Raw genomic sequence first — 26460 nt, forward strand, 5'->3', positions numbered from 1 at the left:
TGGAGATGTCAGAAAACCTCTATTTTTGGCACTCACACCCACCTGGAGCAGCCATGCAAGACCATATTAAGAAGAATTCTATGATCTACACTCTCAGCAAGATCAGCAGAAGTGTCAGAGGACTATACATTGAAACCTGGTCAGCAGAACACTTTGACTACAGGGAAGAAACTGGATCAGAACCACACAGAAATTTGCATCTTCAGGTAAACACACTAAGGTTTCAAAGACTTAGGGCCACCCTTGCAAAAGGCTGCTCAAAGGCAAAGATAGTATTCTCAATCTTATTCCTGAAGGTCTGCCCACAGGTGTGACCAGAATCTGTGACTATATTATGAAGCCCACTTACCAAACCAACATCTATAACACGCTTTCCCAAAGTAAAGTCTGGAGTTGAGAAGAGCACCTAAAAGGTCCTTGGTAGCCATAGCCAGCATCTGAGACTAAGAAGGTCCAGGAATATGGTAGGCATCTGGGAACCCAGGAAGGAATGCTAAGGGGCTCAACACTGAGCAAACAGGCCAAACTGCATTCACAATATATACTTCTATCCAGCCCTCTGTTCTTCATATTACCTTACTTCAATACCCACATTAATTTAGTAGGACAGATCTGTTCGGCCATCTCTCCAGCTCAATAAATATGACTGATTAACCCTTAGTGTGGTTGTCTGAATAAAAATGGTCCCCCATAGACTCAGGAATCAGTTTTATAATGATTTATTAAGAAAATAAACATTTCTAAACTCCCCCTAAGAGAAAAATAACATAAATGGACTCAAAAACAGAAATCACATAATCATCTCAATAGATACAGAAAAGTCTTTCCATAAAACCCAGCATCTTTTCATTTAAAAAAAGGCCCAAAGAGATTAGGACTAGAACTAACATGATAAAAGTTTGGCAAGACATAGCCAAACTTATAATAAATGGGGAAACACTCCAAGAAATTCCACTAAAATCAGGAACAAGACAAGGTTGTCCAGTTTTTGCACTTTTGTTCAAAATGTTGCCTGAAGTCTTCCAAGCATTAAGAGAAGAAAATAAAAGAGATACAAATAGGAAAGGAAGCAGTTAAACTATCCTTATTTGCAGACAGTATGATTTTTTTAAGAACCCTAAAGACTCTACTAGAAAACTCTTATACCTGATAAGCACTTTTAAACAAAGTAGAAAAATATAAAATTAGCATATTAAACCAACAGTGTTCATATATGCCAGTAAAGACCATGCTAAGAAGCCAGGAAGGACAGTCCATTTACAATCTTAGAATAAACCTGACCAAAGTAGTGAAACAGGACTATAGGTACTTAGGAATGATAAATGGGACATCACCACATTAAAAGAGAGCCTGTAGAATGGGAGAAGGCCTTTGTAGGCCATCTACCTGACAGATAATTAATACTTAGAACATACAAATAATTCAAAAAAACTAACCAATGCTGGGAAGTGCTGGCACATGCCTTTAATCCCAGGACTAAAGAGGCAGAGGCAGGCAGATCTCTGTGAGTTCATGCCCAGCCTGATTTACAGACCAAAGTTGTAGGACAGACTCCAAAGCCTGTCTCAAAAACAAACAGAAAACAAAAACAAAAACAATCCCCCCCAAACTAACCAACAATAAGTCAAACTGGCTAATTAATAAAAGTGCTAATTAAATAAACAAACAGTTCTCAAATGATGAAAATACAAATAGCCAATAAAAAGTTTTTCTAAATGTTCAACCTCACTTGTCACCAGAAATATAAGTCAAAATTACAGTGAGATCCCATCTTCCTCATCAAAATGGCAGTCATTGACAAGTAACAGGCTGAAAAGATGTCTCCACAGTCAAGAACACTTGCTGCTCTTCCAGATGACCTGAATTTGGCTCCTATCACTCATGTCAGGAGGCTCACAACCACCTGTAACTCCATCTCCTTGATGCCTCTGGCCTTCGAGGGCATCTGCACTCACACGAAGACACACTCACATGTAGACACATATGCCTATACATAATTAAAAATAATGAAAATATATCTGAAACAACAACAATAAACAAATTGCACTGGCTCAGTCTGTGCCAGCTTGACACAAGCTAGAGTTGTCAGAGAGGCAGGAACCTCATTTAAGGAAATACTTCCATGCTTTAAGGCATTTTCTCAATTAGGGATCAATGGGGGAGGACCCAACCCACGGTGGGTAGTATCAACCATGGACTGGTGGTCCTAGGTTCTATAAGAAAGCAGGCTGAGCGTGGGAAGCGAGCCAGTAAGCAGCACCTCTCCATGGCCTCTGCATCAGCTCCTGCCTCTGGGATCCTGCCCTGTTTGAGTTCTTGTCCTAACTTCCTTCATTGAAGAACAACAATGTTTAAGCATAAGCTAAATAAAACCTTTCCTCCCCAACTTGTGTTTTGGTTATGGTGTTTCATTTTAGCAACAGAAACCCTGACTAAGACACAAACAAATAAGGAAAAACCAATAATGGTGAGGATATGGATAAAACACTGCTGGTGGGAATGCAAAAAAAAATCCAAATATTATGGAAGTCAATATGGCTGTTTCTCAAAATAAAATTCACTCTTCTTTATGACTCAGATAATTCTCAGATATTTACCAGAAAAAAATATTTACCAAAACCAAAAACCAAAAAAAGTCAACATATCATAGAGATATTTGTAGACCAATACTGATTGCAGTACTATCTACAACAGCTTGAGTCATAGAACCAACCTAGATGTCCAATAACAGAGGAAGAAATAAAATGTGGTATGTATATACATAGGATTCTTTTCAGCCATAAAGAACAAAATTAGGTCATTTGCAGGAAAAAAAAAAGGAGGGGAATATCAGAGTTAATCTCTTGAGTAAATTCAGCCAGTTTCAGAAACACAAAATTGTATATGGTTTCTAGAATTTATATAGCTAAAATAATATATGAAGCAAAACTGTCTGTCTAGGGTAACAAAGGGAACTAACAGGAGTAAGAAGAGAAATGAGATGGAGGGTAGGTGGTATAGGGGAAGGGAATATGCTAAACATACAATGTAAACTTGTATGATAACTTTTAAAAAGTTAAAATTGCAGTAACAACTTTTTAGCAGATATTTCATAGAACATTTATTAATTCAATTTAACTAAGTTTCTCAATTTGATTAGTTTGATTTGACATTTGTGGAATTTTTTAATTTAATCCAATTTAAGAACAGGTCAAGATATTCAATTTATGAAATAATAGATACATAAAAATGAATTATAATACTGAGCTGAAGATAAACTTCATTCTCTATTTGAAGACAATGTGTCTTTCAAAAATTATAATACATATCATGTAATGAAATATATCACAAAGAATATCTAGATTATTTTAAAAACTGTCAAATTAAAAGTGATCATAAATTTATGTTTAATATATAGTTTGCTAGGACAACTTTGTTAAACAGGGTAGGAGGTTGTAACTTTAAAGTAAAAAAAAAGTTAGTTACCTTCAAATAAACTGAGGTCTCTTCGTAGCCGTGGTCCATAAAGCCCTTCTAAAATACTCTCAAAACCTGTGTTTTCAAAGAAAGAAAAGTGTATTAGCTCCTGGAAAAGCTTTACTTTTTAATGATAAAAAACTGTAAATTCAATGTAAACCTGCAAATAATTTACCAAATTGAACTAGCTAGTATACTAATTATATAGTGACTGTCAAATTAAGATTGTAAAGTAATTAGAATACTGAAATGCATATATTAACCCAAGCTAAAGTATTGTCAAGTATAATCTAATAATACATGAGACAAGAATGCTGATGAGAATGGGGGAAAGGGTAATAGTCATTCACTGTTAGTGGGATTGCAAAATTATGTAACCACTGAGGAAATCAGTGTGGAGAATTCTCAAAACAGGAAAAGTAACTCTACCATATGACCCAGCTATAATATTCTGTGGCATATGCCCAAAGAACTTGACACCATACTCCACACATACTTAGCTTTGTTCATTGCTGCTCTATTCACAATATCAAGAAAAAGGAAACAGTTTGAATGTCCTACAGTAACAAATGGATAATGAAAAAATGGTATGGATACACTATGAAATACTTGTCAGCTGTAAAGAAAAATTCAATCATGAATCTTGCAGGTAACTCAATGATGGAGCTAGAACATATCAAATGAGGTGACTCAGACCCAGAAAGACAAATGCTGCATGTTCTCTCTTATTTTTGGATCCTAGCTTAAATATTTAGATGTTTAGAGAAACCATATTGCTGAAACCAGGAAAGTAAAATGGGATCAGGTGCAAGGGGATGGGTGTGGGAAGAGCCACAAAGATGGACATAGTAGGAAACAGGTGCTATAAAGGGGAAAGGGGGAAAAACAGGGAGGAGGGATTTTATCTGGGAAAGGGGATGGAAAGGGAAACACTGCTGGACAGAGAGAGAAGGATAAAGAATCCCAAAGACCATGCTGGTGAGAGCCACAGAGACAGCTGACCTAACAAGGGGGAGCTCTTGGACCCCAGACTGATGGCTGAGAGGCCAGCAGGAGACTGAACCAGACTCCATGAATGTGGTGTCAGTGAGGAGGCCTTGGCAATCTCTGGGGCCTTGGGCAGTAGATCAATATTTACCATGGTGTTCGAATGAATGTTGGGAGCACATTCCACATGGAGGTATGCTCTCTCAGCCTGGACACACGGGGGAGGGCCTATGCCCTGCCCTGGATGAAATGATAGAATCTGGAGATCCACTGTGGAGGGCCTCACCCTGGCTGGTAGAGGGGCAAGGGAGGAGAGGAGGGAGAGGGAGCAGGAAATGACATGTGAAGCAAGCTTGTTTCTAATTTACATTAAAAAATTATATTAATAAAAAGAATACAAAGAATACCAAAGACGACAAGGAAAGATGAACATCAAAGGTGAGTGAAAAAGATACAAGATAGCATTTTATGTTTACCTACAAATATATATGTGTGTATGTGTATAAATATATAAATAAGTTAAATAAAGTTATGCCCCCATGGAATGATAATGCTCCCGTAAGAGCCACAGACTAGCAAAAACCTTGGTTTCAAGCAGGGGAACCCTCCTTTTGAATTGCTGATCAGGGAGTCCAACAGACTCTCAAAGGCTTGTAGTTGCCTCCAAGAACTTTAAGGTAAAGCACCATAGCTCAAGACACCACATATTTCGGGCGAAGGAATTAAGCTGGAACTGATCTGAATGCCTTCTCCCTAAAGATCAACTCTTATAGTATTAGAAGGTTCTATGCAAACTGCCAAAAGAGAGAACAGTCAGTAGTTCTACCCAGATGTAAGGCCTACAAAACACAATACTGACTGGATCAGCAAGTTATCCACAATGGTGCAATAGTGGCACATCTTGGAGCAACCAACAGCTTCTAACTGGACTTAAGCCAATTTAGCAGGAAGTGAGTCATGTCCAGTACTGTAAATCTTGTCAAATTCCCATTGATGAAGGGGTCACAGATGGGAGGAGAACTTTCTACTGATAGTTTCCTAAGCCAATAAGCCAATATAAAAAGGAGCCAGGCAGGTCAGTAACAGTATTTCTGTACAGACTTATGGTTTGGTAGCTAGAAACCAGCTTAAAAGCTGGTAGTTTACCAGCTCAGTAAATTCACCTATTTTCAGTATTTGATTTTCCCCCCCACCCAGTACGTTGTGACCCAGTACATTGTGGTGTTGCAGGCAAAAGGACGGCACTAGAAGAAACCATCCTGAGTGAGGTAACCCCGTCACAAAAAGGCAAACATGGTATGCACTCACTCATATGTGGATTTTAGACGTGGATCAGGGGAGTGCCCGTCTGCAGAGGCAGATACCCACAGATAAACACTGAGCTTAACTCAAGGAACCCAGTGACAGAGAGGGAGGACTGATGAGCAAAGGGGTCAAGACCCGGCTTGTTTAGCCCACAAAAACAGCTGACCTGAATAAGGGGGAGCTTTTAAACCCCAGACTGATGGCTGGGGATCCAGCATGGGACAGATCCAGACCCCCTGAACGTGGGTGTCAGTGAGAAGACCCAGGCCATCTACGGGGCCTTGGGTAGTAGATTAGTATTTATCCCTGACATACAAATGGACTTTGGATGCCCATCCCACAATAAGAGATGCTCTCTCAGTCTAGACTCTTGGGGGAGGGCCTAGGCCCTGCTCTGGTTGAATTGAGACAATGGATACCCCCATGGAGGACCTAACCCTCCCTGGGGAAAGGAGTGGAGATTGGGAGGTAGATAGCGGGGGGGGGGGGGGTGAGAGGGTATGGGAGGAGGGGAGGGGAGAGAGAGGGAGCTGTGATTGACATATGAAGCAACACTGTTTCTAATTTAAACTTAAAAATTTAAAAAAAAGGAGCCAGGATATCTAATAGTTAAAAATGACAATGTTAGCCGGGCGGTGGTGGCGCACACCTTTAATCCCAGCACTCGGGAGGCAGAGGCAGGCGGATCTCTGTGAGTTCGAGGCCAGGCTGGACCGACAGCCTCCAAAACAGAGAAACCCTGTCTCGTAAAACCAAAAAAAAAAAAAAAAAAAAAAAGACAATGTTAATGCAGTGAAAAACTACAGAACCCTGGATTTAACACTGTGATACATATTCCTTTCGAGTATTTAGAAAATATCGATATAAAAGCACATGTCAGCAAAGTTCAAAGGATTGGAACCAGATTAAAAATTTCTTTTTACTAAATACAGTAAAGTTTCTAACCCGTTTTAAAGAGAGAGAACTATTTTCATGTGGTTGGAAATTGATAGGCTTCTTTATGTCCCACAGGTCTAAAACAAGTATTCTGAAAGTTAGTAATTATTTTGACTAAGAAAATTTAAACGTCAAGTTCTGGGTACAACTTTAAAGTAGTACCCAAAAATTTATACCTTTAAGTGTCTATGTTGCAAATGAAATGCTGAATGTCAGTGTGCTAATCAAATTGGAACAAAACCTAAGAAACAGAAAAGACCGAAGATATAAAAGCAGAGCAAAAATTAATGGATAAGAAAAGGGGCATAATAAAATATGGAGAGATAGTTCCGCAGGGGGGACGACGACACATAGATCTCCCTGGTAGAGGAGAATAGAATAGACTTTATGGATGGACTGGGTGTTGTAACACAGACAAGCCTGTCCCCTCAGCCTTGGGGACCTGGCAAAGTGTGCCATTTCTTGCACATGGCAAACAGTACCTTGGCTCTGCAAACAGGTGTCAAGGTCCTTTTAAGACAAACTCTGCCCACTTCTGTTCTCTCTTTCTGCCATTTCTCTGATGAGGCAGCTGCCTGTCTCTCTTTCTGTATCTTTGTTTCTATCTCTTTCTGTGTCTTTCTTTCTCTCTTCCTTCTCTCCTTTCCCTTTTCCATACCCTTCCATTCCCTCAATAAAGCTTTCCAAGTAACCTCTGGCCACCAAGGTCTCCCTTAAGACTTTACACTGGGGACAGGATGAAATGGAACAGGAGAATCAGCAGGGGAATCTGAGGAGAATGAGCTAGAGTTGAGGGGAATTTCAGGGATGGTATAGAAACCTAGTGCACTGGAAACTTCCTAAAATGTATGAAGGCAATTCTAATGAAGTCTCCAAACAATGAGAGAGACCAAGTCCCAACTGGCCATCTCTTGTCACCAAATTGGGTTTCCAGTACCAGGACTAGGTACATCCAATTGAGTTGTTGTCGAAAGGAGTCTCATGTAAATAACCAAACAATCCAGATTGTGACCAAGAGAATAGGTTTCTCTCCACAAACTGACAGCAAGGCCTCATTGCTGAAGACAACACCCACACAACTAACTGAACATGGAAAGGTCAAACTGGCCCCTACATAAAACCTTCATCCCTATTTTAGTGTCTTTGGTATGGGAAGGAACTCTACACAATACCAAAAGAGAAACATAAACAACAATCTAGCCACAAAAACTTTGATCTACAATCTGTCCAGTCTACAAAATATGCTAGGCTAATGGTGGCACACAGTTTGAAGGAATAACCAACCAATGTCCAATATGATTTAAGGACCACTCCATAAGATGAAAACTCATACCTGGCACAGTTTGGGTCACATAGCCCAGAGACCTATGGTAAATACAAATACTACTGTTAAAAAAGGGGAAGGGGAGTGATAAAATGACTCCTAATAAGATTCTGTTATACTCACAGACTGGTGCCTTATTCAGCTATCATCAGAGAACCTTCCTCCAGAATCAAATAGGAACAAATAAAGAGACCTACAGACAGACACTGAGGGGAAGGTCACTTTGGAACACACAGCTTTAAATGGGATGTCTCCATCAACATCCCCCCATACTTCAGAAAGGCTGTGAAACAAAAGACAGAAAGATTGTAAGAGGCAGAGGGGATGAGGAACACCAGGAGAACAGGGCTCTCTAAACTGAGATAAGGTCATATGAACTCACACAGACAGAAGAAGCAAGCACACTGAGGAAATGGGTTTGTGCCAGGACCTCTGCTTATATATTATAGCTTAAAGTGTGGTATTATTATTTTTACTAAAAGGGGAGGAAAAATATATCTACCATATGAAAAAATTACTTACAATGGCATCCAAAATATCTGGAGACAATTAAACAAAAGTTATTATAAAATTGGCTAAGACGCAGGTTCAGTAAGACACAACACCTGGTAAAGACGGAGAGCAACTGAGTAAACGTGGGCCTTCACTCACAAACGCATGAACACATAAACACAAAAAGTAGAATGAAAATACAGATATTAGTAAGTATATAGGAACAAGAAGATAGTTAAGTGGGTAAAGGAACTTGAAGCTAAGACAGATGACCTGAAGCTGATTCCCAGAACCAACATGGTGGAGAGAATTGACTCCCATAAGTTGTTTTCTGACCCCCACATGTGTCACATGGTACTCCCCTTTCAAAAAGAAAAACATATTTTTTAAATTGGTTTACATTATTCCTCCTTATCTGTTTCACATCAGTTTCATCTATGTTCCTCCTCATTCCCTATCCCAGATAGCAAAGTAATTTTTGTAATGCATAGTTGTTTTCCTTTATTATGACACAGCAGTTGTACAAGTTTCCTCATGACATACCTGTATGTAAAACAATGTACTTTCACCTCAAACTAACTAATCTTGCCCTATGCCTATGACCATTATCCTTTAATAGCCTCCATTTTACTTTGTCTTACTGAAAATCTAGATTCTCAATGAGACAAAGAGTTGGTTATTTGAGAAATTCAACAAAACAGACAAACCTTCATTCAAACTAACCGAAAGGCAGAGAGAGAATATCCAAATTAACAAAATCAGAAATGAAAAGGGAGACATAACAACAGACACTGAGGAAATCCAGAGAGTCATCAGGTCATATTTCAAAAACCTGTACTCCACAAAATTGGAGATGAGACAATTTTCTAGATAAGTACCACATACCAAAATTAAATCAAGAACAGATAAACAACTTAAATCATCTATAACAACTAAGGAAATAGAAATAGCTATCAATAGTCTCCCAACCAAAGACCAGGCCCAGATGGATTCAGTGCAGAATTGTTACAGAAATTCAAAGAAGAGCTAAGACCAATACTCCTCAAATTATTACACACAATAGAAACAGATGGAATATTGCCAATCTTGTTTTTACAAGGTTTCAATTACACTGATTCCCAAACCACACAAAGACACAACTAAGAAAGAATTACAGACCAATTTCCCTCATGAACATAGATGCGAAAATAGTCAATAAATACTGGCAAATCGAATCCAAGAATACATACCAGAGATGTGAAGATGGTTCAACATTCAAAAATCCATCAATGTAATCTACCAAATAAATAAACAAAGAAAAAAACACAAGATCATCCCACTAGATGCTGAAAAAGCCTTTGACAAAACTCAACACCCCTTCATGTATATACATATATGTATTGCCATACACAAAAATCAAGTACAAATGGTTCAAAGACCTCAATATAAGTCCATCCACACTGAACCTCATGGAAGAGAAAGTGGGAAATGCATTTGAACACATAGGTACAGGAGACTTCCTAAATAGAAAACCAGTAACACAGACTATAAGAGCAACAATTAATAAATGGGACCTCCTGAAACTGAGAAGCTTCTGTAAAGCAAAGAAAATGGTCAACAAGACAAAACAGCTCCTTACAGAATGAGATAAGATCTTCACCAACCTCACATCTGACAGAGGGCTGATCTCCAAAATATACAAAGAACTCAAGAAACTAGAAATCAAACTACCAAATAATCCAATAAAAAAATGGGGTGCAGATCTAAATAGAGAATTCTCAACAGAACAATCTCAAATGGCAAAAAGACACTTAAGGAAATGCTCAACATCCTTAGTCATCAGGCAAATGCAAATCAAAACCACTCTGATATTCCATCTTACAACAATCAGAATGGCTAAAATTAAAAAACACCAATGACAGCTTAATGCTGGAGAGGATGTGGAGAAAGAGGAACACTCCTCCATTGCTTGTGAGAGTGCAAACTTGTACAGCCACTATGGAAATCAGTATGGAGATTTCTCAGAAAATTAGGGATCAACCTACCTCAAGACCTTGCAATACCATTGTTGGGCATACACCTGAAGGAGGCACATTCACACCACAAGGACTTGTTCATAGCAACATTATTTGTAATAGCTAGCTAGATCTTGGAAGCAGCCTAGATGCCCCTCAATTGAAGAATGGATAAAGAAAATGAGGTACATTTACACAATGGAGTACTACTCAGCGGTAAGAAACAAAGACATCCTAAAATCAAAAGCAAATGGGTAGAACTAGAAAAAAATCCTAAGTGAGGTAACCCAAAACCAGAAAGACAAATATAGTATTACTCACTCATAAGTGGACACCAAAAATAAAGCAAAAGGGACCCAGCCTACAATCCACAACCCCAGAGAAGCTAGAACCCTCTTCCAGAAACAGATGGAAGAAGATGCAGAAATCCACAAGTAACCAATGGGCCAAGCTCCTCGAGTATAATCAAAGTGAGTGAGGAACAAAATATGAACAAAGGAGTCAAGACCATGATGGGGAAACCTACAGAATCAGGTGGCCCAACCTAGTGAGAGATCACTGACTCAGGTCTGACAAATGGGGAATCTGCGTAAGACCAAACTAGACTCCCTTAACATAGGTGACAATGGGACAATATATAAGGCCACTGGCAGCGAGTCCCAGACCTAACACTAATGAACAAAGTCACTTAGTGGAGTCCACTCTATATGGAGAGAGATACCATGCCAAGACTACACACAGGGATGTGGGGGTGGAGAGGTGCCTTGGTCCTGCCTCAACTAGATGATGGGACAGACTTAGGAGATTTCTTATGGGAGGCCTTACCCTCTACATGAAGCAGATGGGAGGGGGGAGGGGAAGGAGAGGAAGGAAAGGAGGGAGGAGAAACTGTGATTGGAATGTAAAAAATGAATTAATTTAAAAAAATCTAGATTCTGAGTGCAAGACAAAACACAGTATCTGCCTAGTCACCAGGGAGTGGAAATGTTTGAAAGGATTAGGTATGGCTTTGTTGGAGGAATTGTGTTACTAGGGGTGAGTTTTGAGGTTTCAAAGCCCATGCCAGATCCAGTGTCTTCTTTCTCTCTTCCTTACTGCTATCTATATATCAAAATGTAGAACTCTCAACTACTTCTCCAATACTATGTCTGTCTGTATGCTGTCATACTGCATGCCATGATGACTATAGAATAAACCTCTGAAACTGTAATGAAGTCCTCAATTAAATGCTTTCTTTTACAAATCCTATCTCGAAAAACCAAAAAAAAAAAAAAGACCCAATGGTTTTATCAAGTGAGGATTGAGCAAGAAGGGCATACGCCGCCTCAGTGATCTGTTAATCAAGGAACAGCTGGTTTTGGATGGAGAGACCCAGGGATCTTGAGAAGTGAGACGATAGTATGTATACTGGGTTTCAGGATCCTGGCATGCCTCAAACTGCCTGATGGAAACACTAGGAGAACCTTCCGGTCAGGGAACCAATGTAATTTTAAAAAGCAGCATGAGAGAGAAAGATGCCATGTGGCAGACCACATGGAGGAGTTTTTATTAGGGAAAAAGGAATGGGAAAGGGGGAGACAGGGGAAGGGGGAACACTGGCCTCTGGAGACAGGAGCAGCAGGAGAGAGGGATAGAGAAGGAGAGGCAGAGAGATAGGCAAAGAAGTAGAGAAAAAGAGAGGTGGACGGTGGGCAAGGCCTTTTTAAAAAGGAATGCAGTGGCTGCAGCTGAGGGCATATCCTAGCAGAACCCTAAGGGCAGGGCAATACAGATGCCTGAATACTAACAAGAGTTCACAATCTGGCTCTTATAAATTGTGCTTCAATAAAGAAAAGGTATTATCATGGTTATTCTTAGTTGTCAACTTGACTACATCTGGAATTAACTAAACTCAAAAAATGGAATGGCATATCTTTGAGGGACTTTTCCTTAATTTGAAGTGAAATCCATTTTAAATCGGAATCTTTGGCATGGGAAGATACACCTTTAATCCCGACCTTTGGGGCCTAATCTCATCCATGCCCTCTGGTGGAAGCCTATATGACATGGAAGAAGGAAGCTTTTGCTCTTCACCTTGCTAGCATGTCCATTAAAGAGTCTACTTCTTCAGGATTCTGGCATACACTAAAGACCAGCTGAGACATCTAGCCTTGTAGACTGAACAAGGGATTTTAGAAAAAAAAGAACAGAGTCAAGCATGGCTTCTTGGTAGCAGCAGTTTTCTCTAGTGGGCTCTGTTTTGCTAGAGACAAGCATAGATTAAGGGAGGTTTCCAGACTCAGTTAAACAGAAAAACTGCATATCTCTTGCAGAGGCCCTGCTAACAATTGAATGGTGTGCACGAGCAGCTGAGTGGAAGTGACCACATCGCCAAGAGGTGAGCACAGCTCCCAGTGCTGGCAGTAAACATACCCCCACCATCCTGGAAGACGATGGCTAAAACAGCCACAGCTTTAGTCTTAGTAATGTTATTTAGCAAATATAATACATGTGGATAGAAAGAGATAAAGATATACAGTAAAGACAGAATCAAATGGAAAAAAAAACTAAAGGTTTACAGTGTATTTAAAAATATACATAGGCTTGGGAGAGAAAAAGAAACAGGACAAAGTGTTTTTTTTTAAAAAGGGGGGGGGAGAGAAAGAAATAGAGTAGCTGGGTGGTGGTAGCACATCCCTTTTGTGCCAGAATCTTGGGAGGCAGAGGCAAGCAGATCTCTGTAATTCCAAGGCCAGCCTGGTATACAGAGTGAGTTCAAAGTTAGCCAAAGTTACACAGAGAAACCCTGCCTCTGGAAATTAAAAACTAAAAGTAAAGGAAATAGAATAGTTAAAAAAGTCACATAAAGATGGATAGTACACAGAGAGTTTGGATACTGTATGCTATTGTGTTGTCTTTGAATTGTTTGCTTAGAAAATAGCAACAACTGGTAAAAGAAATGCTGTTGGATTAATAAAACTTATATATTTTAAAAATGCTTTGACTTCAAAATTTAAGTCTAAGGACAGGTTACTTTGGAAAAGAATTTCTGCTTTTGTTTACACAGAAAATAAAAAGCTTTGGGTTCCTTCCAGGCTGATATGGTTTGACCAAGCAAGGCCCCCTGATGATCCAGTTGATCCTACAACCAAAACAGCTGAGATGATGCAGTCACAGACCACTACAGCCAAGATTTCTTGATCTTCTTAGGATCCCCAAGACAGTGTCCCCAAACAGCAGGAAGCAGTTTGGAGAGAATGACATCCACATTCCCAAATATTGTTTATAAATGTTTGTTTTCATTTATACAGGGTTGGTTATAAATGGTTAATGATCACAGTCAATCTAAAGAAAAAAGGGGGAAATAATATAGAAATGAATTTGCATTGGTATGAATTTTCATCTACTGATACACATTTAAGGTCAATTTCATTATATGTATCTTTCTCACCTTGTTTAGGTATTGTGTTTATACAGATCTTTTAAAATGTAAGGCACAGTTAAATACAGATTGTATATAGTTACCTATAATAGTCAAAACTTACGTTGGTTAGGTTTTCTAGATATACAGAGATGTATTTGAGACGGATAGTCTTCAAACCTCTCAAAGACCTTCAGAATATGACATTTAAAATGGTTTAGGGTTTTCTTGACAGTGAGACGCAAATGCTCCTGGCAATAGCAACTATGTGTGAGAGGAAAATGGGCATCGAAGAAACTCGTTATGGATCTTGCTTTCAAAAGGGCAAGATTAGCCATCTGGACAAGAAACCACTCTTGACTGAACTGTTTGATAAGCTGGACATGCAGGACCCACAGAAAAGTGACTGCTGAACTTGCAAAACTAGATGGGACAGTCCTGAAGGGTTCCTGCTCCATGGAAGAGTCTGCCAGATATTCTGCAGGACACAGGACAATGACTGACAAATTGCCCATATAGGTGGGACAGTTTAAAATTTCCTGCTTCACTGAGAAGTCTGCCAGACACACTGTGGCCTACAGGCTGAAGATGGATGCCCCAATGTTATACAGAGGAACTTTGGGTGACTGTCTAGGCAGTGAGATGTCTCTGCAGTTCTTGAGTTTATATATTATCCTTCTGAGGTCTTTGATGGAGTGGAAGATGGATTGCTATGGTTATAGTTTTCCTTAGTTAGGATAAAAGATAAGTTACATATAAGACTTTAGACTCATAAAGATAGGATAGATGATAGACTATTTTCTATAATTTTTGCCAAATGTTAATGGACTACAGTTCTTACTGTAGTTCTTACTGTAGATAACTATTTTGTTATATATAATTTTACAATGTTAATGTTAAAACCCTTCTTTTTATTTAGACAGAAAAGAGGAGATAATAGGAGAAAGCTCTTTTGTGTATATATTTTTCTTATTGGTTAATGAATAAAACACTGGTTGACGTAGATGGGCAGAATCAAAATATAAGCAGGAACAAACAAGAAATCACTCTCTCCCCTTCACTGCCGAGACACTGAACAGTTGAGATGCAGGACGCCAGATGAGTAAGAGGTTCCTGAACCTATTCTCCAGTTAGATAAGATCAAGTGGAAATACTTAGATTGTTAGAAATGAGTTAATAATTATGTCAGACCTAGCCAATAAGAAGCCAGTCAACAGCCAACAGTTTCATAATACAGCATCCATGTGTTTGCTTGGGGCAGAGTAGGGCAGCGGGATCTGTCGGGCCAATAAAACTCATGTTACAACTGGATTAGCTGGACCACAGACTATAAGTCATTTTAATAAATCTCCTTTATAAATATTGAGATAGTTTGAAAGAAAATGTCCCTCAAAGGAAGTGGTATTATTAGAAGTTGTGGCCTTGCTGAAATAGGTGTGGACTTGTTAGAGAAAGTGTGTCTATGGGGGTGGACTTTAAGGTCCCTTTTGCTCAAACGTCAGACAACTTTCTGTTGCCTGCACAAGATGTAGAACTCTCAGTTAACTCTACAGCACAATGTTTGCCTACATGCCACCATGTCCCACCATGATTATACTGGATCAAAGCTCTGAAAATAGAAGTCACCAAATAAATATTTTCCCTTTGTAAGAGTTGCCATATCACATTGTCTCTTCACAGCAGTAGAAACCCTACCTAAGACATATGTGTATGTGTGTACATATGCATACATATACATACATAAATATATACATACATACATATATATACACAGAGAGATTCATTCTGTAAATTCTGTTACCTAATACAGAATACAGGTATGTGAGTGTGTATTTTATGTTGATTGACTCGTTCAGGATTTGTTTAGCTGAAGGACATTACAGTTTTGTTTCTAGGTTTGTTTGAGGGACCACCACACTGCTTTCAACAGTGTCTAGACCAATGTGCATTCCTGCTAACAGTGCATTACAGGTTCCTTTTTCAAGGGACATTCACGAACATTTTTTAAAAATTAATGATACGGCCATCTGACTGGAATGACATAATGTAGTACTGATTTGCATTTTTCTGAAAGACGGGTGTCAAAACATATTTTATTGTATTTGATGGCCATTTTTACTTCTATCAAAAAGTATCTGTTCAGTTCATATATCGTTCGTTGGCTGAAATTGTTTTCTTATTGCGTGCCTAAGTTTGGTGTTCTTTATATGTTTTAGATATTAATTCCCTGTCAGAAGAACAATTGCCAAAGATTTTCTCCTCTCAAGCAGGCTATATCTTCACTGGGAATTGTTTCCTTTGCTTCCATTTCTCATTCTATTTCCTGTGCTACTGTGAGTCCTATTCAAAACACTATTGCCTATCCCAATAGCTCCAAGCATTTTCCTTATGTTTCTCTCTAGTAGTTCCAAATATTTAATTTTTAGTTTAAGGTCTTTGATCCAGTTTAGTTGATATTTTGTATAGGATGAGATGTGGATCTTATTTCATTCTTCTACATATGACAAAGGGTTACTAACCAGGACTTTACAGACCATGGCCAACTCTCATTATCTCTTCCGTATGTTACATACAATGAAACAAACTGCTTGCCCCTCTCATCTAACAAGGAAGGAAGGGGGCCCAGTCTGCCCAGAGGCTCTTGGGGACCTTGAAAATCATAGCCAACTTCAAAGCCCCTAAGAATGTACAGTGATTTAAACCCCTATCATATGACTGGTATAAGACATTTTCATTGATAGTACCTGACTGGAGGAGAAAACTGATCCCACTATACATACCCCACTTTCAAATCAGTAATCTCTGTGCACCTAAAGTATGACTATGGTCTGTTATATGGCGAACCTAAAATTGGCAATGATCATACTACATACTTCCCCCTCTTCAACATGTAAGACCACAAAAAACAATATCTCAACTAACGCCAACACAGTCCTCACAGGCAAGGTTTTTACAGTTCACTGGAATGAACATTTGTTTGTGTGTTCTCAGTTACATCCTCAACCATGTAAAACTTTCGTTTTTTGGTCTTCTGTCCATCTATAATTTTTTTTAACTGTTACAATAAGAACCTACACAGAAGAGGTCTGACTTCCTTAACTGACCTCCTTATAACAATACACAATTTTCCTGGTATCAATGAATTAAAAAGCTGTTCATTTCTCCAACTTCATTTTGGTGCCTTTCTACACACTGGACAGCTTAGCTAAGTGACCACTTCTGTGATCCCAATCTACTTTGTCTACCTGTCTACTTTTGTGTCACTCACTAACCCTCTAGCTTTTGTTACTAAGGTTCTTACGTATGCACTGAATCAGAAATTCTGAAAACATCAGTACACTCTTTTTGTTAAAAATTACTTTTGTGCATTTGAAATTATTTTTGATTCTATATGAATGTTATAACTATTGATTTTAACTTATATATTATTTAATTCAGCTTCTTTTTCTAAGAAGTCAGAAAAGAATGAAGTTGTAAAGTTTTAGAAGAGAAGGAATGTGACATATTTACAATGCTTTCTTAAATTTTAAATTTTGCATTTCGTGTGTGTGTGTGTGTGTTGGTATATACACATATTTATAAGACAGTATGCAGGTATGTATGCTGGGGAATAATCCCTTTGTACACCATGAAGACATGTCACTGTGATTTAATAAAGAAAGTGACTGGTCAATAGCTGAATAGGATAAAGTTAGGTGGGAAAGCCAAATTGAGAATGATGGGATGAAGAATAATGGAATCAGGGGAGTGGACTGAATATGGATGATGGAGGATGTACTGTATGTTGTGGCTATGTTTCTATTATTGGTTGATGTTGATGAATACATGCTGATTGTCCAGTAGCCAGGCAGAAAGCATAGATAGGGCTACCAGACTAGGAGAATTCTCTGAAGAGAAAGGATAGAAGAGCCTCCAGAGAGACACCATGTAGCTACTGGTAAGATAGGATGCTGAGAATTCTCCAGTAAGCCAAGACCATGTAGAGACACATAGACTAATAGAAATGGGATAATTATTAAGAGAGAGTTGGCCAAAAAGACCTACCCAATGGCCAGTTTATCACTAATACAATTATAATTAATATATGCCTCTGTGTTTATTTGGGACTAAACGGCTGCAGAACCAAGTGTCACAAAAACTGTCTACAATTGTCACTGTAATTCTTACTTCATAATTGTGATATTATGTTTATGATCTAACAAATAAGGCCTGCCTGAAGATAGATCAGAGTGCAAAGCTGCCACACTAGTTACCCGAGGCCAGGCAGTGGTGGTATATATCATTAATCCCAACACTTGAGAGACAGATGTAGACAGATAGATCTCTTTTAATTAAAGACAACCTTGAGTTACATGAAATTGATCTAGTCAATAAGAGAAAAGGCTCACACAAAGGTAATCTCAGCATTTGGAATGCAATGCCTTTAATTCTAGCACGAGAGAGGATTATAAGGTGAAAGGAGACAGGAGCTCAGATGAAGTCTCCAGATACAGTCTGAGGACAGGATCGCCCCTCTGGTTGTCATCCCTTCAGTCTGAGCATTGGTAGAGGTGAGAACTCTCTAATGGCTGGCCACTTTGCTTCTCTGATCTTCAGCTTTAACCAATATCTGTCCCTGGGTTTTTATTATTAATATTAATTAGAAGTCGTGCTACAGATAACTGTTTTTGTTATGCAAAATTTTACTATGTTAAAGTTAAAACCTTCCTTTAATTAAAGAAAAAAAAGGGGGGGGAAATGCTCTGGAATAATGCCTTTGTGCACTGTGAAGATTTGTTGCTGTAACTGGTTTCATAAACAAGCGGAGTAGCCAATAGCTGAACACAATAAGGATAAGCAGGAGAGTCAGACTAAGACCATGTTGAGAGGAAGAAGGGCAGAGTCTGGGGATGCCAGGCAGATACAGAAGGAGCAGGAAATGAACATGTCATGCTAATAAAGGTACCGTCACATGGCAGAGCATAAATAAGGAATATGGGTTTAATTTAAAATATAAAAGCTGTTTAGTAATAAGCCTGAGCTATTGGCCAAACATTTGTAATTAATATTAAGCCTCTGAGTGATTACTTGGGACCAGATGGTTGGGACAGGAAAACTCTACCTACATACATACCTACACGTTTACATATATCTATGTTCATGTGTTGGCCAGTGAAACCCAGCTATCTGCCATCTGTGTCTGCTCCCACAAACACAAAGCTTCTGAGTTTGCCTTTCAAACACATGCTGGGAGTACAAACTCTGGCTCTCATTCTCTTAGGCATTTTTCCTTACCAAATCTACTCCCCAGTCCAAATTTTACTTTATTTTATGATTAATTTACAGAATAGCAAGTTTCCTTATGGCACTTACTTGGAATAAAACGTCAATTTTAATTTTGACAGGAAATATACATAATCTGTTATTGGGCTTTAAGAAAATATTATCATGTTAATAACACAAATTTCTCTGATCCATACGTTTGTCCTTTATCTTCTTATTTTCTTCAGTGTAGAAGACTTTCATTTCTACAATTAAATTTATTCCATGGTTGATTTGTTTAAAGGCTATCATGAATGTTTTTTCTCAACATGTACACTGATATATAGAAAAGTTACAAATTTTTGTATGTTGTTTCTATATCCTATCTTATCAGCTCAAAAATCTTTCTAGAGTTGTTAAGAGTCCTTTGAGCATAAGAGGATATCAGCAATTAAGAATGATTTGATGTATTTTTTTCTATAAGTTTCTCTTTCTGTAAGAAAATCTACTAAATCTCATTGGAACACAGACATGAAAGTGGACACCCTTGTCTTGTTTATGATTGTAAAGGAAATGCCTTCAGTTGTTGCATATTTATCATATAGTTCTCCATGGGTATACCATTCATATATACCTTTATTATGCATAAGAATGAGTTTAGTGTTCCCCCTTTCTTTTCTGTTTCTGGAGGGAATTTGAAAAGCATTTGTGTCAGTTTTTTACAAACGCTTAATTAACAAAGAACTGTTTGGGAAATGTACTTGTTGGAAGGGTTGTTGTCACTAGGAGTGGGCTTCAAGTTTCAAAAGCTCACACCAGCCTAGTGCCTCTGCCTGCTGTCTCTGGACCAGGATGTAAAGCTCTCAGCCACTGATCTATCACCATGTCTGTCTGCTTGCTACATGATGATCATGAACTAATCCAAGCTGTAAGCAATCCTTCAATTAATTGTTTTCTTTACTGAGAGTTTCATGGTGTCTCTTCACAGCAACAGAACTGTAATTAAGACACAGATCTACATTACTTTTCCTGTGGCTATGATAAAACACAATGACAAAAGTAACTTAAAGAAGGGTTTGTTTTCATTCACAGATCTAGGGTAAATACAGTCCATCATGGCGGGGAAATCATGGCAGAGGAGTTTGGAAAAGTTAGTCACAACACATCTGCTTTCAGGAAGCAGAGAGAAATGAACTCTACCTCCCCCTTCCTTTTACTTAGTTTGGTAATTATAATGGATCTTTCCCACCCAACTTAACCAAATCTAGAAAATACCTTACAACTATTCTCAGAGGCTTACCTTTTACAACTTCCAGACTCTTTGAAGCTGACAATATCAGTCACCACAAGGTCTCACAGAATTCTGCAATAAGACCATCCAGCTCTGGAGCTTATCTTTGTTGACAGACTATTAGTACTTTAATATCACTACTCTTTGTAAATCTGCTTAGATCAAATTTATCTTGATGGCATAATTTATAGAACTCACATGTCTAGTAATTTACCCACTTTCTGTAGATTTTCCAATCTTTTGGAACCCAATTTTTCTAATTGGACTTCTCTAATATCCCCAGTTTTACTAATTGAGGCATTCTTTCTCCATTCTAGGCTAGTTTGCTAAGCATTTATCAATCTTGCTCAGTTTTCAAAAGTGATCCTTTGAGTGCTGGTGTAGTCTTCTCAAATCAGTAAGATCACTGAACTCTTTGAAGGACCAACCTATCTGTGGTACAATCTGAAAAGGTTTGTGTACAAACCTGACGTAATTCAAGAGTTTGTAACTAGTTCCTGTGTCTCAGGGTCTGACCTATAATAATGATTTTCTTTTGTTCTTTTAATTGGAATTTTTAAGTTAGCATGCAATGAAGTGTTTCATTTTAGAATGCAAATAAACTGATATTCTATCCCCATGCATAAAACTAAAGTCCAAATGGATCAAAGACCTCAACATAAGTCCAGCCACACAGAACCTCTTAAAAGACAACATGAAATGTAGCCTTGAATGCATGGGCACAGGAGGCTACTTCCTAAATATAACACCAATAGCACAGAAACTGAGGGCAGCAATTAATAAATGGAACTTCCTGAAACTGAGAAGCTTCTAAAAAGCAAAGAACATGGTCAATAAGACAAAATGGCAGTCTACAGAATGGACCAACCCCACATTGGACAAATGACTGATCTTCAAAATATAAAGAACTCAAGAAACTAGACATCAAAATACAAAATAACCCAATTCAAAAATGGGTACAGATCTAAACAGAGAATTTTCAACAAACAAATCTCAAATGGCCAAAAGACATTTAAGGAACTGCTCAACATCCTTAACCATCAGAGAAATGCAAATCAAAACAACTCTGTGATACCAGTCAGAATGGCTAAAATCAAAAACACCCATGATAGTTTATGTTGGAGAGGATTCGGAGTAAGGAAAACGCACCTCCATTGCTGGTGAAGTGCAAACTTGTACAGCCACTTTAGAAATCAATATGGTGATTTCTGAGAAAACCCAGAATCCATTTACCTCAAGACCCAGCAATACCACTCTTGGGCATATACCCGAAGGATGCACACTCATACCACAAGGACATTTGTTCAACTGTGTTCATAGAAGCATTATTCCTAATAGCCAGAATCTGGGAGCAACCTAGATGCCCCTCAATTGAAGAATGGATAAAGAAAATGTGATACATTTACACATTTACTCAATGATTAAAACAACTACATCTTAAAATTTGCAGGCAAATGGATAAAACTAGAAAAAAAAAACCATCCCGAGTGAGGTAACCCAGACCCAGAAAGACAAATAAAATATATACTTATTCATAAATGGATATCATACATAAAGCAAAGGACTAACATCCTATAGTCCATGATCCCAAAGAAGCTAGGTAACAAGTAGAACCCTAAGAGAGACATTGATGGACCCCCTGGGAAGGGGAAAAGACAAAATCTCCTGAGTATATTGGGAGCATGGGGATGGGAGTGGGAGACAAGGGAGGATGGAAGGGGAGGGGAAATGAACAGATGGTCAATTTGGGGGAAGGATAGAGAGGGAGAGCAAGGAAAGAGATATCTTGATAAAACGAGACATGGTGGGGCTATAGAGAAATCAGGCACTAGGGAAATTCCCAAGAATCTCCAAGGATGACCCCTACTAAGACCCTAAGCATTAGTGGAAAGAGGGCCTGAACTGGCCTTCGCCTGTAATCAGATTGATGACTACCTCAATTATCATCATAGAACCTTTATCTAGCAACTGATGGAAGCAGCTGCAAAGACCCATAGGTAAGCATTGGGCTGAGTTCCCAGAGTCCAGTCAAAGAGAGGGAGGAGTGAAACTATGAGTAAAGGGGTCAAGACCATGGGTAAACCCACAGAAATGGTTAATCCTGACTTGAGATCACTGACTCTGGACTGACAACTGGGAAACCTGCATAGGACTGAACCAGCCTCTCTGAATATGGGTGACAGTTGTGTGGCTTGGGCAGTCTGTGGGGCCACTGGCAGTGGGATCAGGATTTATCCCTGGTGCTTGAACTGACTTTTTGGAGCCAATTCCTTATGGAGGGATACCTTGCTCAGACTAGATGTAGGAGAAAGGGCCTTGGTCCTGCCTCAAAGTGATGTGACAGACTTTGTTGACAACCCATGGGAAGTTTTACCTTCTCTAAGGAGTGGAGAGAGTGTGGGGTGAGGGAAACATGGGGGAAGCAGCAAGAATGGGGGGAGTAGAAACTGGGATTGGTATGTAAAATGAGAAAAGATTGCTTTAAAATTGAAAAAAAAAGAAAAAATGACTAAGTTTCACTATGACATTTTTCATATATAGATCATTATACTTTTTTTTATTCATGCCATCCCATCCTATGTCCTGCCCCACTACTCCCTCTCCCTTGTTTTCCAATGTTGCATATTTTCTGCAAATATATGCTCCAGAACCTATGATTTGTTGCTATGTTATGGAATAGAATATTTGTTTATGTAAAGATGTGCTGCATTTGTTTGTTTTGCAGAATAACTGTTTAACTACCTAAAGATCTGCTGCATTTCTTCATGCTGCATTTGTTTAACTATATAAAGATGTGTTGCTGTTTCACTTTGCCTGCCTACGGTACATGATTGATCTAATAAAAAGTTGAACAGTCAATAGCTAGGCAGTAGAGAAATAGGCAGGGCTGGCAGGCAGAGAGAATAAGGAGAAGGAAAAAATGTAGGCTCAAGAGAGAAGGAGGGAGAAAGAGAGGGAGACACCCTGGGCCAGTCAGTCAGGGAGCCTCAAGCAAGTCAGACAAGGAGGAAGCAGGAAAGTAGGACAAACAGAATGAAAGAAAGGGAAAACTAACCAACCAACCAACCAACCAACCAACAAAAAAGTCCCCCAAAACCAACAACAAAATACCCGAAGACAAGGCAAAACATAGATAAAGAGAAACAGGTTAATGTAAGTTATAAGAGCTGTAGAACAAGTATAAACTAAAGCTGGGCATTCATATAATAAGTCTCCATACTGCTAAGCCTGGGATATTGAGTTGTATCCCTGGAGCCCACATGGTGGAAGGAAAGAACCAAATCTCACCAGTTTTCTTTTTTCAGTCCTCCAAGTGTGTGCATCATGGCATCCTAACATGCACAAATACATAAACATACAATAAACAAATGTTAAAAATAATTTTAAAATGCAGGCATGTGATCTAGTTTACTGTCTAAAAGAAGTTTATCTTTGCTGATTTATTAATTTGAGTAATTTTATTTATACAAATTTTGTTTAGTTCTTTTCAAATATTTGTTTTCTAATAGTTCTTCTCTTTGCAAATATATAGCACTATTATTTAATCCTGAAGTATGAAATTGTACGAAATAAGATATTCATGGCTACTGGTAGCTCCTTATCATGTAAAGGAGATCAATGCCACTGACTATCCACCTCTAAAGGATGAAAGAGATACAGAAAATGAACACAGCCTATAGCACAATGACAACTATTTCAGACTGCTATCCACTAGAATTACAAGATTAAGATATACCGTGTTAAGCCACAAAACCTGTGATCTTTGTTACAATAGCAAAAGGAAACCAGCACATGATACAGACTAAATATAATGGCTTGAAATTCTTTAATTGTCACAAGGTACAAATTTGCTAGAGGATCAAACCAGCTTCTATTTATTTCATAAATGCATTGCTGGTTCAACTGTAAGAGTTTTCTTCTAAGTAGAAATTCATAAGAGGAATTGGGTGGCTCTGAGATATTAAAATAAATCAATTTAAATCTGACATCCTATTTTCATTAAATGATCATCAAAAGCTGATATAAAACATTTTTCAAACACATAATTACAAAATTGTCATTTTAATTTGAATTTTCCTATTACTAAGGTGTAGTATATTTTCATACATTCTCTATTCAGACTTTCCCTCTGACACATTATAATTAGGCTTTGGGCTTTTAAGAATTCCAAAATAGTTTCATAGATCCTAAGTAATAATTATCAATTTTATAAAGCACAAGCATTTCTCATACAGATGTTTTGTACTTATTGTATGTTTTAATCAAACTTTGTCATGTTTTATGATTTTCTTTTTTATACATGAAAATTTGTGAACATCAAATATCATTTTATGTATCTGTGTGAATTTGGTTTTCATATGTAGCTCTTTAACCCATTATAACTGGTATAAGATGAAAATAGTATTAATTCCCATTTCCTTGATGACTTAGGTTTGAACATTTTTAAAAGGTTTTTCAGTGTTTTGAGAACTCAGTTTAGTTCAATACCTCCCTAACTTGGGTTATGTTTTCTTAACATTTAGTTGTTTTTATATTTACTGCATATCCTAAATGCTTAACTCATGTTAGATGCATAATTAGTAAAATGAAAACATTTTCATTGTGTAGGCTGCTTCTTCACTGACATAATAGTGTTCTGTGCTGTAAAAGAGGCTTTTTAGTTTAATGTCCATCTGTCAATTATTGGTTTGATGCTTGTGTTACTGGGCTCCTGGTTCAGAAAGTCCTTTCCTAATCTTCTAAGTTTAAACATATTCTGTGTTTTTCTCTACTAGATTGAGGCCATCAGGTCTTATGTTGAGGTCTGTGATACATTAGGAACTGAAATTTTTGCAGATTAAGAAATATGAATTTAGTTTTATTCTTCTACATGTAGTTATCCAGCTTGCCCAGTACCATTTGTCGAAGATGTTGCTACTTCTCCAGTGTGTATTTTTGTCTTCTTTGTAATCAGGTGTCTTCAGGTATGGGGACTTAATGAATGTCTGAGTCTTCAGTTTTGTTCTATTGATCTATGTGTCTGTTTTTATGTCAGTACCATGAGGTTTTGTTGTTGTTGTTTTTATAGCTCTGCAGTATAAATTAAAACCAGAAATAGTGATACCTCCAGCAGTTCTTTTATTGTTCAGGATTGTTTTAGTCATCCTGGTCGTTTTGTGCTCCCATATGAAACTTAAGATTGTTACTTCCAGTTTCTGAGAAGACCCATTTTGGTATTTTGATAGAGAATGCATCGAATATGTAGGTTGTTTTTGGTAAAATGGCCATGACCACAATATTAATCCTACCAATTCATAAATTGTAACACGAATAAATAAAAGACTCAAGAGATTGGTACTGGGGGTCAAGCTGAATATCAGAAAAGCAAAGCAGCCAGTCTCTAGCTCAGGCTAAGCGTTAGACTGCTGCCTCTCCTCTGTATGGCTGAAGAAAAAAAAGGCCCCTCTGAGACCTTGCTTCTGTCTCTCATTTTTTAAAATCTTTTTAAAAATTTTAATTAGAAACAAGCTTGCTTCACATGTCAAACCCAGCTCTCTCATCTTCCCATCTTCTCCCCGCATCCCCACTTGACCCCAGGGAGGGTCAGGCCCTCCATGGGGCATCTCCAAAGTCTGTCATATCATCCAGGGCAGGGCTAGGCCCTTCCCCATGTGTTCAGGTTTAGAGAGCATCACTTGATGTGGAATGGGATCCCAAAGTCCATTTGTATGGCAGGGATACGTACTACTCTACTACCCCAAGTCCCATAGATTGCCAAGGCTTCCTCACTGAAACCCAAATTTACAGGGTCTGGATCAGCCCCATGCTGGCCTCTTAGCAATCAGTCTGAGGTTCATGAGCTCCCCCTTGTTCACATCATCAGTTTCTGTGCGCTACACCAGCCCGAGCTTGATCAATTTGTTCATCACTCCTCCCTCTCTGCAACCGGGTTCCAGGAGTTCAGTTCAATGTTTAGCTGTGGGTGTCTGTCTCTGCTTGCATCAGCCTCTGGATGAAGGCTTTAGAATGGCATATAAGGTAGTCATCAATCTCA

At 38.4% G+C, this 26460-nt stretch overlaps 1 protein-coding gene across 5 annotated transcripts in view; it reads right to left on the reverse strand.

The window, feature by feature from the left end:
* The window catches only part of Lcorl (ligand dependent nuclear receptor corepressor like), a 171473-nt gene that overhangs the window by 112620 nt on the left and 32393 nt on the right, over positions 1–26460 (reverse strand). For all 5 annotated transcript variants that reach the window (XM_005068792.4, XM_013112518.3, XM_040747056.1 and 2 more), the window contains exon 2: positions 3466–3531. In XM_005068792.4, the coding sequence (XP_005068849.1) occupies positions 3466–3531 (66 nt within the window). The remainder of the gene's footprint in view (positions 1–3465; positions 3532–26460) is intronic.

Source organism: Mesocricetus auratus, unplaced genomic scaffold (genome assembly GCF_017639785.1).
Source record: "Mesocricetus auratus isolate SY011 unplaced genomic scaffold, BCM_Maur_2.0 Super-Scaffold_100006, whole genome shotgun sequence".
In the NCBI taxonomy this organism is placed as follows: domain Eukaryota; kingdom Metazoa; phylum Chordata; class Mammalia; order Rodentia; family Cricetidae; genus Mesocricetus; species Mesocricetus auratus.